At 39.6% G+C, this 15,010-nt stretch overlaps 1 protein-coding gene across 1 annotated transcript; it reads left to right on the forward strand.

Moving 5' to 3' along the window:
- The first annotated feature begins 13,327 nt into the window (after positions 1 to 13,327).
- On the forward strand, positions 13,328 to 14,302 carry LOC142427458 (small ribosomal subunit protein RACK1-like). Its single transcript, XM_075532725.1, has one exon. It carries the CDS (start codon positions 13,361 to 13,363, stop codon positions 14,300 to 14,302), a length of 942 nt encoding a protein of 313 aa, XP_075388840.1. The 5' UTR covers positions 13,328 to 13,360.
- The last annotated feature ends 708 nt before the right edge of the window (positions 14,303 to 15,010 follow it).

The following is a 15,010-nucleotide window of genomic DNA, read 5'->3' on the forward strand; positions in this document are numbered from 1 at the left end:
ACAAAACATAGAGATCCAAAACGCATCTGTAGACAATGGGACATCCCATCACAGAAGCGTCACAAAGAAGGGATGAGTCAACCAGGGTGCAGTATAGCTCCAATGAAACACATTATTCCTATAGTTCCTTGAGATTTCCTCACCCTCCACTATCATGGCCCCAGTCTTGCCTTTCACTTTGAGCTACACAGGAGCATGTACACTGGTACACATAAGAGCTTACCACATGTATACCAATGATAAAACCCTTTAAACTGGCCATAACACCTGCCTCTTAACTCATGATATTTATCTCCCAAATCTATCCCTTGCCTCCTGTTCTTGAACTGGGAACAGTGATTAATCCCAGGACCTAGATTCTGATCTTAAGTACAGACGCTGACTCTAGCACTCTAAATCCCTGGAAAGAACCCCAAACCAAACCCATCAACAAACTCATGTTGTGAATTATGCTTGTGGAGGTGTCTCCTCTCTCACGTTTTACCTAAATGAAGTGGACTGCTGTAGGTAGACAGGCAAACCCAGGAATCAGACATATATTGTCTCTTCTCAGTTAACTTTTATATCATTTGCATATGGTTCATTACACTTGGCAAAATAAAGTAGTATATAAATGTTTAAATATGACAATATCATGACCAAGGGTTCTCAAAGCTCTCGTGTGGACCTGTTTTACTGTGTCCTGCCCTCAAGGAGCCTTCTCTGCTATTAGACATATGCAGGGATGTGTTCCCATATAAGCAAGGGGCCCAAGGGCTCAATTATACTATGTTACTAATTTGTAGATCACAACTGTATTCTCCCTGGAAAATGTGGTGAAGCTCATATTAAAGAAAACAAGTTCATTATCGGTTATTCTATCATCCATCGAAACCCTCCATCCCTTTATTCCCAGGTGATCCTATTCTCACAAGATGGAAGAGGTAGCAAATTAAAGGTGCTTACATTGGAAACATTGTCTCCATTTTTCAAAACGAACAATTTACCTTTTACTCAGACCTAGGAAAAAGGTTCACAGGAATACTTTGTACATCCCCTCTCAGTTTGAGTTGGCAACCCTAAAATATCTGTGTCCATGGCTCTAGATTCCTGTGAGCCAGGAACTTAACCTCACAAGACATCCTGCACAAGTGGGTGCTGTATCTTCACCCCCAAATGGAAAGATGTCAATCCCACAAACACCCTGTGTATCCAGTGCCAACAAGTCCCTCTCTCCCAGCACATTGGGGCTCTCCACTCAGAGAAAAGAGAAGTCCTGAAAAAGTTACTCATGATAAAAACAGCGGGTCAATCCCTCTTTCACCTAATGGGCTAAATGCTGGGGAGACATCCTGGGTGCATGGATATCTAAATATATCCTGAAATGCAAGGGAGACCAAATGTGGACAAATCAGCAACTAAGTTGTCATTAGTGGGAGTTTCATTATCTCTACTTTTGGCACAGGACTGAATGCCTTTGAGCTTCCAGAGGCAAAAGGCAGGGTTCCTGTCTGAGCCTGTCTTACATACATACTGGCTGAGGATACCTCCCCTGAGATAAGTCCCCCTGCCCATGTTCCAGGCCCGCTTACCTTCCAGGAAGCACATAACATCCAAGCAAGGTTGATCCACTACACTTTTTCTTTTTGAGATCCTGCCTCCAGGTCTACCTGGGTCCTGAGAGTAAGCTGGGAAATCAAGAAGAAAAGGCTATAGACAAATGAAATGGTAATCACTTGTAATTACTTCAGCATGATTAATAATAAATCAGTAGGATCTATCTTCCTTGAACCTTGCTTATTGGAATAGCCATCCTTGGGTGAGTCCAGCTGAAAGCAGAGTGGACCTCATATAGATTGCTTTAGGTTGCTGCAGAGAGGCCTTCTTAAGTAACACATGGCAGTCCTAGAACACCTTTGCTCACACATACACTCACACACGCAGGAAAACACTCATTAAACTGATAAAAAACAAGGACTTAACCAGAGAGAATCAGGAAGCTACGTGAGAGTAAGAGACCATGGATAATATTTAACATCAAATAAGGGTACACCTACCACCCACAGCCTAACACCGTGTTCTGAATATTTGCTCCATTAGAAAATGTAATCTTTGATGAGCTTCTTTCTGTTTATATACATTATCAGACTAATTTTGTATGTTAGTAAATTAATTCTTTGTCTAACTTTATTCTTCCTTGATCGACCATGATTGTCCCTTAAGTTTTATATATGGCTTCTCTCTCTTCAGGCTTGGACAGCTTAAAATTAGTCATGTTCTAAATTTATGAGTACTGAGAGAGAATTATAACATGTGGCAGAGCATAATAACCAATGAAAACCAATTAACTAATTAATTATGTCTTTTTAGTGTGCTGCTTATTTGAGGATATTTTAATTAAGGGGATTCACAACTAATAGTAGGTTATTTTGTATTCACAATGTCAACAGTGTCTAGGGGTCCTCCAAGATTTCTTTCTGGGAAAATGGATATGTTTATTCATAAGGTATAAGTAAGTAACATGTAAATATTGTGGGGTTTTTCACTAAGAAAGCCCAGAGCAATATACTTTATCAATAAAACACATATTTTAAGCCTTATAGTTTCCACATTAAACAAGAATTCCTTTCCAAATTAGAAAACATTTTAGTTGTATAAGTATTATTGGCATGTTCAAAGAAATTTTTAAGTCAATATATACCCAATATGTAATACCAAGTTTAAAAATTTTTAAGAAGATTGACGCCAGGACAATTCTTAAAGTTTACATTTAAACTGGAATTAAGGTAATCCGTGGGTAATTTTTTAATCCTCCCATTATTTGGCTGTAATCTATGAGTATATTTTAGCACCTATAATAAATACAGTATTACAATGAGTGAGTAAAATAATGTACAATTTATGAAAACATTTCTAGCCTTCTAAAGGCAGCAGCTTTAACCATGTTTAACCACCACAATGACTCCCTTTGATGACCCAGTATCAAGTTTGGAAATCCCATTGAATACCCTATGAGACAGTACACATTTACTGTGCCAACATGGTTAATGAACACATGTGGGATTAAGTGAAGGGTGGAAAGATAAATGGCTCGGCGAGCCTCGCCTTTCTTGTCTCTTGCCTTTTGATCATCGGACCAGTGTGTGGCTGCCTTGCTTGCTCTGTGCCTCAATTTGCAAGCTACACAACCTGTGGGACACCTAACCCATAGACTGTGTCACTTTAATTTGAGGTTCCCGCAAGACCTGTATTGCCACACTATTGGAATTTATATCTCTTGAGCTGGGGACTACCAGACCCTGTCATCTGGCTGACTGTTGGTGACCTACCTGCCTTGTTGTTTGCTATACAGAGGACTGCCCAGCGGCCTTAAAAACTTGAAGAACTGCCAGTGTTTCACAGCTGTCTCACCAGAGTGAGTTGCACTGTGCCATTTATACTGCTTTATAGATTAATTAACAGTTTATTTCTTATGGTTTCTATATCTACATAAATACATATATAAAATTATTAGTGTTCTGGTTTTGTTTCTCTAGAAAACCCTGTCTAACATACCCTATTTAGGAAAACATGTCTGCATGTGTTCTTATGGTCAATAACTTTTACTAAGTGTGTATGCTTGCCTCAGTGAGATTTAAGTGCATGCACTTAATTGGGGAAATGTTTGTAAGAGAGAAAGTGCAGAGAAGACCATGGAGGCTGGAGGATCACTCAGCTAAGACGCCAATCTTACCCTGAGAAAAGGAACAAAAAATGAGAGGTAGGAAAAACTTTCTTAAATGTCAGTGTAACCCAACAGATGTCCAGTAAGTTGACCAGGTTACCTCAATACGAAATCACCTATTAGAGAACCGCCTCCGTTATCATAGACAAATTCCTATGCTTCGTTTATATACTAGTCTTGAATTGCGCTTTGGCTAGTCCTGAGAACTCCAGTTCTCCGCACAAACATGCTGATGCAATTTAGAAGCAATGTTTCTTCCTTGTCTCATTAAGCTCATTGTGGTTGGAGTGGAATTACATTATTAGGTTTTATCATGTTGTTGTATTTTTATATATGAAAATGTGTTAATGTTTTCTAGTAAGATACATAGATATATAGGATGGTTTTCCTTCTGGATTAGGTTGAAAGAAATGTTTCCTCATTAGTGACATTCTTATGTGTATTAGTTACAAATGTTCCCAAACAATATCCTGCTCCTGTTTCCTGGGGGCTTTCATTTCATTTCCTGAAGACTGTCTCACAGAAGGCTCAATCTCTGTAGTGGGTGCTCAGGATCAAATATGCACAGGAACCAGACTCTGAGGCAGGTACAGATGAGTTGCCAGGGTGGGTTTCCTGTTGTGCTCAGGGAATTCTCAATCTCTTATTTACCCCTAGGGAACATCTCTTTATTATTATTTTCCATGTCCTGAGACCTATGAATTCAACTTTCTCACTTCTTATAAATTAAAATAATCCTGTGTGAACTGTTTGCCTTCAGAGATCCTCACTTCTGTCAGAGCCGATATTCATTTAAGAGAAAGTATAGAAACTCATGACCAGAAAAGAAAGCGTTACCTGCAGGTCTGAAGGGAGTGGTCTCACTTCATTAAGAAACAAACCCTAGACAAACGTTTGCCCTTAGAGAAATGCTCAACTTGCCATGCAGAGGCTGCCAGTGAGAGAAGTTACCTTGTATAATGTTATGAATCCTGTAATTAGGGAAGAACTTTTTTCTCTGCTTATAAGCAATCTAGGCCACATGCAGTAGGCTAACCAGATTTTGCCATTCAGTGTGTTTTTTAAATACAGCTTTCACCAGAGGTCCCATCAAAAAGACTGATTTTGAGGACCTCACTGTGTGAACTGGACTTTGCCTTCAACACACCTGATGCAGGAGAAAAGACCCTGAAACACTCCTTTGGACTTTAACCAGAAGCAGCCAAGCTTGAGAGGAAGCAGAGGATTACTATCCTCAGGTCCTGGACTTTGGATCATTGGGCATTGGTTCAAATCTCTATTGCTTTGATTTTACACAATGATAAACAACTTGGAACTTCCTTATACTGGCCGTGTTCACATTTCCTTTGCTGTCTATGATGTCTCAGTTCAGAAAATGGTTTTGCCTTTTCCTGTATGTCACATCCATATTGTTTTCAACAGTGTTCTGCCAATGAAATTTGGAATCCTTATAAGTGTACTTTTAGAGGTGGGGGGAGTGGGGAAAATGAGCAGCAGATATTAAGGGCTCAAGTAGAAGGAAAATATTTTGAGAATTATGATGGCAACAAATGTACATATGTTTTTGACACAATGGATGTATGTATGGATTGTGATAAGAATTGTACGAGCCCCCAATAAAATGATTAAAAAAATAAGTGTACTTTTAGTGTAAAAGTCTACAGGAATTCAGATTCTACATCATTGGCCAAGTTGTTATTGTTCTTACAAATACCAAATTTACCATATAAATTCTTACATTATTTTCAAGCTGATAATGCTGCCTCTATAGTGGACCATAAATGTATACGTATACCTTAGATGCATGCAAGTATCTTGAAATTACATTTGATCAAAGCTCTCACCTAAGAACAATTTGTTCTTCTCATGTGACTCTGCTCAATACTCAATCCCTCATTCATGGATCACTGCAATGTAAGTAAATGGCAATGTGTGGCGAACAGATTAGATGGTGGCCAGTTATCAGAAAGAATAGTGTCTAAGGTCTTAAAGCCTTGTCCAATGACAAACATCCCTCTAAGTTAGCGGTTCTCAACATGTGGTTCGTGACCCCTTTGGGGGGGTTGAACGACCCTTTCACAGGGGTCACCTGATTCATAACACTAACAAAATGTCAATTATGAAGTAGCAATGAAAATAATTTTATGGTTGGGAAGTCATCACAACACAGATGCTTCAGCGAGCATTGGACACATGGGTTTCAGTTGGACTGGGATGGGATGTTCTCTTAATAAAATTTTACTTCGTGATGTATAGCTCTTTCTTATGCATCTGAGCATCTATACTTTCATATTACTAGACAACCCAGCCTAACACCGCTTCCCACCACACTGGTGTCAAGTGAAGGAGAAAAGGTGTATCTGACATACTGCTCTTGGAGAAAGGCACATCACAAGGAGTCTGGAAAGATAATCAACACTTCCCTGACAGCGAGCCAATGTTATATTCCTGTAGGAATTTGGATTTTTTGGTGGGTGTGAATCTTATTTATAATAAAAGTTTCATGTTAAACTTGTAAAAAAGAGTGTTTACAAGGCACAAGGCACACATATTCTTTCTGAACTAAAGAAGGTCAACACATTTAAAACATGTAAGGAAACTTAGTAGACTTGTAGTCACACTTGATATAAAAAGTTAATGTGATACTAAGAGCTTTATATTCACGGGGAAGGCATGACATGCATGCCCCTGAGAGAAAATTCCACTTGATTATTTAAGAAAGTATTCCCATTACTGAGCCCAAAATATTGGACTAGCACTGATGAGAATGACTTATTTCTGTTTAATAAAAATATTCATACCTACTGAGGCCAGATTGTTAAAAATTAGCATCATCACATGACTATAGAGTTTCCTCTAAGAAAGGACGAGCAATGCCCATTCTTCCAAGAAGTCCACAACCACCTCTCAAACATCTACAGTGTCCTATAACATCCCATATATTCTGGTTCAGCAAGGTACCATGCACTCCAATATGAAAGGAGGGAAGATGGCCATCCTGGGAAATTGAGACTTCACATGGGGATTAGACACATGGGTCTGTATTCTACTAAGGATTTCCATCAGGGTTTAGCTCATCCCTTCACTCACTAGACTCACTTACTCACTAATTACACGCTATCTCAAGTACTGCATTCTTTTAGCACAATAAGCTTATCTCTGCAGTTTGTCTGGGACAAACTGCAATCTCGCTCCTTTCTATATTTATGGTTCAGAATAGAGAACAGTCAGAACACATAACATAAGCCAGACAAATGATCAAAACTAAAACCCCGATTCCACATTCAAATCATCTCTTTCATTGGAAGGGAGAAATTCACCTCCTTGCACAGGACCAACCAGAATATTTATCAAAATATGAAACAGAGTGAAAGCAAGGCAACAACGAGGCTGCTGTGCTTCTTCCATGTGGGCATTGTTGCTTCTGAACTAGATGGCTGCTTGTTTATCTTCAAGCCTTTAAAACCCCAAACGCTATATATATCTTTTGATAGCCGGGCACAATCAGCTTTCTTCACCACGTTTGCTTATGCACACATTTGTATTCAGTGATCATATCAGGAAGGTGGGCACCCATTGATATGATATTTTTTTCTTTGATGTCTGATACCTGGTCCCTTCTACACCTTGTGACCACAAAGGCTGGTGTGCTTCTTCCATGTGGGCTTTGATGCTTCTGAGGTGTTGAAGGGATCAGGTATCAGGCATCATCAGAACAAAAAATCATATAATTGTAAATGAGGGTGAGTGCAGACTGGAGACCCAAAGCCCATTGGTAAGCAACTGTACACCCCCTTACTGAAGGGTTGCAGGGAGGAGACGAGCCAGTAAGGGTGCAGGGTAGCAACGATGAAACATAGAACTTTCCTCTAGTTCTTAAAGTGCTTCCTCCTCCCACTATCACGATCCCAATTCTACCCTACAAATCTGGCTAGACCAGAGTATGTACATTGGTACAGATAGCAACTAGAAACACAAGGAATCCCAGACAGATGACCCCTTCAGGACCAGTGGTGAGAGTGGTGATACCTAGAGGTAGAGGAAAGGTGTAGAAAGGGGGAAACGATTACAACGATCTACACATAACCTCCTCCCTGGGGGATGGACAACAGAAAAGTGGGTGAAGGGAGAAGTTAGACAGTGTAAGATATGACAAAATAATAATAATTTTTGAATCATGGAGGGTTTATGAGGGAGGGGAGAGTGGGAAGGGAAGGGGGAAATGAGGAGCTGATATTGGGTCTCAAGGGGAAAGCAAATGTTTTGAGAATGATGATGGCAACAAATGTACAGATGTGCTTGACACAATGGATATATGTATGGATTGTGATAAGAGTTGTATGAGCCACCAATAAAATGATTAAAACAATAACAACAACTAGGAAACACTGCAGAATTTCTCTTTTTCCTTTTAGCTTCTCATTAGCCATTGGAGAACTTCTGGTATGAACTAACAAAGTAGCAACTCAAGGCCCTGGATTTATGATATCCTCTTGAAGAATTCTAGGTGACTAAAAGCTGACACATTACCTCATGAAAGAGATGATTAATTGAGGGAATTATGAAAATTTCTGTAGTGTTTCTGTTACACACCTACATTTCAGTCACTGTATGGTTGCACTCTTGAGTATTTTGTAGCTTCATGGAGACAGGCCATGGTATTGAAAAGAGAAACAGCAAAGTGAAAGATAGGTAACAATAGAATACAGATATCATCAAAAGTTTTCCACTCTGAGACACAAAGCCACTGTAATGCAATTATTATAGACCGCTCCCTTCAAAAAGTACCTGGATATTCACATGAATACACACTAAGGTTACATACTGAAAAAAAAGCAGGAAATGAAAGTATCCCAATAGCATGCCCTTCTATTTTCTGATTGAGAAACTGTAGTTAGATTCCAGTTTTCTTATAAGTTGACTGAACTTAAATACATAGTACTGTTAAACTGTGCAAGGATCCTAGGACTTATACACCAGGCTTTGAGATGGTCCACTCCAAGATTTTTTCCCATTTGCAGACATGGAAGGCAATTAGTTGAACATGATGTGGGACTCTCTCCGTTGTGGGCCTGAACTCTATGACTTGTCATACATTTGTTCCCACATTTTTTCAGGACAGAAAGGTCCCTGGAGAAGGACATCATGCTTAGTAAGGGAGAGAGAGGCAAAGAAGAGAAAGGCCTTTGACAAAATGGATTCGCACAGGGGCTGTAAAAATGGGTTCACACATGGGAACATTTGTGAGGATGGTGCAGGATAGGGCAGTGTTCCTTCTGTTATATAAAAGGTTTTATGAGCTAGAATGGACATGATGACACCTAACAACAACATAGAAAAGGCTGTACTCTGATGCTAACAGTTCACAGCATAGCCAACTGAATATATCATACAGTGACACGAGCTGCCATGGTCACTCTACAATTCTGCTATGACAGTGTAATGTAGATATAGATCCAATAAGTCTTTCAAGAATTTCGTACACAGCAATGCATCAGGTGACATATTTTAAAGTCTCCACAAGTCTAAATTCCATTCCTTTACGATGAAAAAAAATCCCAAATGTAGTGCTGTCAATTCTAACTCATTTTGACCATGTAACAATGAGTGAAACTGCTCATTAGTGTTTCCAAGAATGAAGATCTGCATGGGTGCAAACAGCCTCATCATCCTCCTTTGACGTGGCTGGTATGCTTGAACCACAGAGGGTATGGTCAGCAACCAATCAATTAAACCAATGAATCAATAGGGTCTCTTCCATACAACAGTTCATGATAAAACATTGCACTTATTCAGCCACTACAAATTTGAAGCAATTTCCAAAAAATATTTTGCCACACTAGCTTTTAGTCCTCTTGTCTCTTTTAAGCAGATGTTGCTTCCAATTGAAACAGGTGAAGAAAGTCACCAACATTAATCACAATTTCAGTATTACTCAAATGGTAACTTGTTGAACTGGGTCAGCATGCAGGCCCATGTGTCTACAATTAAATTCCTGGCAACTACATTTCTGTTCATATGCCTATAGTTGGTTATTCTGTCAGTCATAAATTACAATTACAGAGATGATCTAGAGGTCTTCTGTGTAGTACAAAGAGGAAACAAAGAAAACAGCCTATTCAATTCAGACAACTAGAACTCATTTCCCTGGAAAATCCATGAATCTCAGATAATACTGCTTACCTCAGGCCCATTTATCTGGCTCTTGCATTATTAGGTTGATTGAGGTAATATTAAAACCCAGGCAAAACAGACACAGCATTGAACACATCAAAACAAAACAAGACCAATCTGTTCTGAGAGGGCACACCATTCCAGAACCAATGGAGTTCTACCCTGGACACATGAGGTGACTGTGAGTTGAAAATGACTCCACAGCAATGAACAAGAACAAAACCACAATGTTAAATGGTTATCAATTGTATGAGAAATGCAACAGAGATGGAGCTTAAGCAGTAACACATGCATATTTATATTAGGGAGCTTGTGTACGGATTAACACAATGATCACTCACTTTAAGACACACTAGCCCATGAACCCTGGCTTGATAAAAAAAATTCTAACAACATAGAAGGGTTCTGTGATGAGTTTAAAAATGCACATTTAAAAAAAAGAGAACCTGATGCAAAGGGCTTAAGTGGAGAGCAAATGCTTAAAAAATGATTAGGGCAAAGAATGTACAGATGTGCTTTATACAGTTGCTGTATGTATATGTATGGATTGTGATAAGAGTTGTATGAGCCCCTAATAAAATGTTTAAAAGAAAGATTATAGTAAACAACAACAACAAAAACACATTTAGGTTTCAGTTGCTCAGACTTCCATTCTCAACATAAGGGCAAAATAAAGCTCCATTGTCACTCACCAAATGAAAAGCTCATTAGCAATTAGTTTACATGAAAATTCCCACACTGGAAAAATAAATGGATCATGAAGAAGCACTAGCAACAAAGTAAACCAAAAAGGGAATAGTTACAAGAAATGCAAATGAGGACTTTCAAGTTTATGATCAATATGGGAAGAGCCCAAAGCCACCATTCCAGTCCCAAAGGAAAATGCTGACCATATTGAATTCAGAGTACTGAGATCACAGTGCATGGTTTTGTTCTGTTGTACATTAAAAAAATAATCAGTCATTGAGCCAATTCTGGCATATAGCATCCCATATACGCTATAGAACAGCCCCTGTTTGTTTCTGAAACTGCAGCTCCTTAAGGGAGTAGGAAGCCTCATCTTTCTACTGCAGAGCAGTTAGGGGTTTGAATTTCTGAACCTGTGGTTAGCAACCAAATGCATAACACACTACATCACCATGGGTGCATAGTATTGCTATGAATTGGAGAAAACTAGATGGCAGCTAACAACAAGAAAGGCTTTCTTTTCAATGAGTCTAGTTGATTGGTCTACTTAGCACCCAGAATAAACAACTGTCCTAAAAATGAGGGGAGGCACACATAGGTATTCTCTCAGCTGATTTCTACTGTGTTATCATGCTGTGTATCTGCCTATAGGATCCTTTTGTCTAGTGGTGGTTTTCATCTTGTGCCATTAGTCGTCTAATTAATTGAATTCATTGAAAACAGTGATTTGAAGGATGTGATGGAATTAACTAAGGGAATAGCCAAAAAGAGTTTGTTCCAGGAGGGGACAATATCTGACCACAGGGGATCAGGAAAGAGTATATTTCATGTTTTAAGGATAGTCAAATCTCAGGATGATCAGATAAATATTAATAAGGATGAATGGTGTCAGAAAGGTATGATTGAGACTTCAATGAAGAAATGAATACAAAAAGACTGAAGTCAATAAAAAGGTAGCATGTTCCAAAGCAACTGTCCTCCACAAACTGATTAGTTTCCAAAACTGTCACACACAAAAATTTCTTGCACTTCACAAGAGTCCACAAAAATGTGGATTTAATTGCATTTAGCCTAAATAACAATAAATGGTAAAGAATAAGGCCTGGATTGGTCCACACATAACTCCCTGCCATCACGTCTAGTACAACTCACGGCATAGCTATCAGAGTAGAGCTTCCTATAGGACTCCCAAGCCAGTGTATCTTTACTGGAGCAGGAAGACTCATCTTCTCCTGCACATTTGCAGCTCAATGTGTAACCCACTGGACAAAAGGGCTCCTTTGTTCATATATTATACACATTACCCAATCAAGTATCAATACAGGAACACAAGAAAGGCCAACAGAGAAAGATAAGCAGCCCTAGAAAAGGCCTACCAATTTGTAAGGGAAGCTAATTCATGACACATCAGGCTCTGACAGCAAGTACTCACACTTTAAGGTGTGGGTCCCTAAATGGAAGTTCCTGAGTAGTACCAACTCACCAACAGCTGAGTGCTCAGTTACCAAACAAAAGATTGGAGGATGAAGACAACACAGAAGTACCTTAGAAGAAAGATATGGCAACCAACTCCTAAGGTTAGCCACTGAAAACCTTACAGCGTATAGTTTTACTCTGGAACCACATACAGTCACCATATGGAATTAAGTGGTAGGCAAAATGACTGATATTTATCAAATTATTATCTAATTTGGAGAGTCTATTCCTATGCAAAAATAAACTCCAAATAGATAAACATAATTATGATCATGTAAAACTATACTACTTTAGAATTTAAAAAATAATGACAGCAGGACAGAGAAAAACTAAGATGAAAACATAAGAGGATAGACTGAAAATTTCATCTGTATTAACATTCAAAACAATTTACCAGAAGGCAACAAAAAAGAGTAAGAAGATATGCAATGGATGCATGTATATGATTGTGATAAGAGTCGTACAAGCCCCAAATAAGACAATTTAAAAATAAAAAAGAAGATACAAATATCCTGAGGCAATTTTACAAAGTTTATAAATCTGCTGTAAGTTGTCAGAGAAAAATAAACTAAGTGTGCAAAAATATGAGAAGTCTTCTCAGTAGTAGTTTTAAGAGATTTGAAGTACAAAATCAAACTAAGAAATCACTGTACACGTGGATCACAAGCCCTTAAAGTACTTCATCAGATAAGCAAATGGAATAACTATACATGCACATTTTGGGCAGGAAAATATATTAAATACTTCGGCTCTTTTAGTAAATTTTAACTTGGATATGATGTTCAACTCAACAATTTCCTCTCACCAGAAAGTGATTTCCCCAGAGCAACAGAAGTTCAGAAAGGAAATGACGAGAATAATGGCAGTAACATTCACAAGAGTAAAATTACATTTGAACCACTTGAATCCTTGAAGCGCTACAATAGGTAGGTATAGCCTGGGCCAATCACACATTGGAAACTTGTGTTATGAGTCAACACTGATAGACCAAAGACAAAACAACCAACATGTGAAAAACTCAAAAGCATTCTGAAGAAAATAAATCAATGAGAACCCAGACACAGTTTATCATGGAATATACAGAAAGCTCAAAAGAGGCAAAACTAAACTGCACAGTTTATGGATTAAGACATGGGTGTCACAGTTATGAATATTTCTTGGACATAAAATAGTCTCACGGGATAGCTAGGTTACTTGTCTTAATATCATCCAAGCTTTTGTTTCCACGCTGAACAGCAGCAGGAGCTGGTGTGGGAGCTATCCGGAGCCATCCTTGTCACTGCTGCGACCCCCGCACCCGCTGCCACCCTGACTGAGCAAATGACCCTTCGTGGCACCCTCAAGGGCCACAACGGCTGGGTAACGCAGATCGCTACCACGCCACAGTTCCCCGCCATGATTCTGTCTGCTTCGCGAGATAAGACCATCATCATGTGGAAGCTCACGAGGGATGAGAGCAACTATGGCATTCCCCAACGTGCTCTGCGTGGTCACTCTCACTTTGTGAGCAACGTGGTCATCTCTTCTGATGGCCAGTTTGCGCTCTCAGGCTCCTGGGATGGAACACTACGTCTCTGGGATCTTACAATGGGCACCACCACACGCCGCCATGTTGGCCATACCAAGGACGTGCTGAGTGCGGCCTTCTCCTCTGACAACTGGCAGATTGTCTCAGGCTCCCGAGATAAGACCATCAAGCTGTGGAATACTCTGGGCGTTTGCAAGTGCACCGTACAGGACGAGAGCCACTCTGAATGGGTGTCCCGTGTGCGCTTTTCGCCCAACAGCAGCAACCCCATCATCGTCTCCTGTGGCTGGGACAAGTTGGTCAAGGTGTGGAACTTGGCTAATTGCAAACTGAAAACGAACCACATCAGCCACACAGGCTACCTGAACACTGTGACAGTCTCTCCGGATGGATCCCTCTGTGCTTCTGGAGGCAAGGATGGCCAGGCCATGCTGTGGGATCTCAATGAAGGCAAGCACCTTTATACCCTCGATGGAGGAGACATTATCAATGCCCTGTGCTTCAGTCCCAACCGCTACTGGCTCTGTGCTGCCACTGACCCCAGCATCAAGATCTGGGACTTGGAGGGCAAGATCATTGTTGATGAGCTGAAGCAAGAAGTGATCAGCACCAGCAGCAAGGCCAAATCACCCCAGTGCACCTCTCTGACCTGGTCTGCTGATGGCCAGACTCTGTTTGCAGGTTACACAGATAACCTCGTGCGAGTATGGCAGGTGACCATCAGCACCCGGTAGAAATGTGTGGCACAGCTTTTTTGAAATTCAAAGACTGGCTTTCTGAAAAAAAAAAAATATATATATATATCAATCATCCAAAAGTGTAATATTCTACATTCTACTTTGGAGAGTCATGTCTGGGATTTTATCAGCTGTGAGTGGCCATCTGAGATAAATTATTGGTCTTTACTCAACTGGCATTAAAGTGAAAGATAGAAGTCAAAGATTCAATGAAGAATCTAGTCTACAGTATCGAGTCTGGTTTCATCTACCCTGAAACCAGAACTAGATGGGATTGTGCCGGTTACCATGACAGATCATTCTAATTAAGTTCTGGACAGAATGGGAGTAAAATGTCCAATAGTATCTCAAATTCCTGAAAAAGAAAACCAAGTAAACAAACAAACAAACAATGAGTTGAGACACTTTAAAAAAATCATTTAAGACACTCTTTAAACCTTGAACCCAAACTAGCCTCTGCAGTCACCTTTTAGCTAAATAATCGATTGGCTCATAAGAGAGTACTTTAAGAGTGCCTGTGAGTACTTTCCTCCACTAAAAAAGTTAATTCTATGAAACCAAAGGACAATTATTTTTAAGTAGAGGTGAGGATGAAAGGGAGCAGGGAAACTAGATTAACTAAAAGAGAACAATAAGAACAGAAATGCTGAGAATGTTTTACAAATGATGAAGAATGTAGCCAATGTCACTGAACACTTTGTGTAG

Source organism: Tenrec ecaudatus, chromosome 15, assembly GCF_050624435.1.
Source record: "Tenrec ecaudatus isolate mTenEca1 chromosome 15, mTenEca1.hap1, whole genome shotgun sequence".
In the NCBI taxonomy this organism is placed as follows: domain Eukaryota; kingdom Metazoa; phylum Chordata; class Mammalia; order Afrosoricida; family Tenrecidae; genus Tenrec; species Tenrec ecaudatus.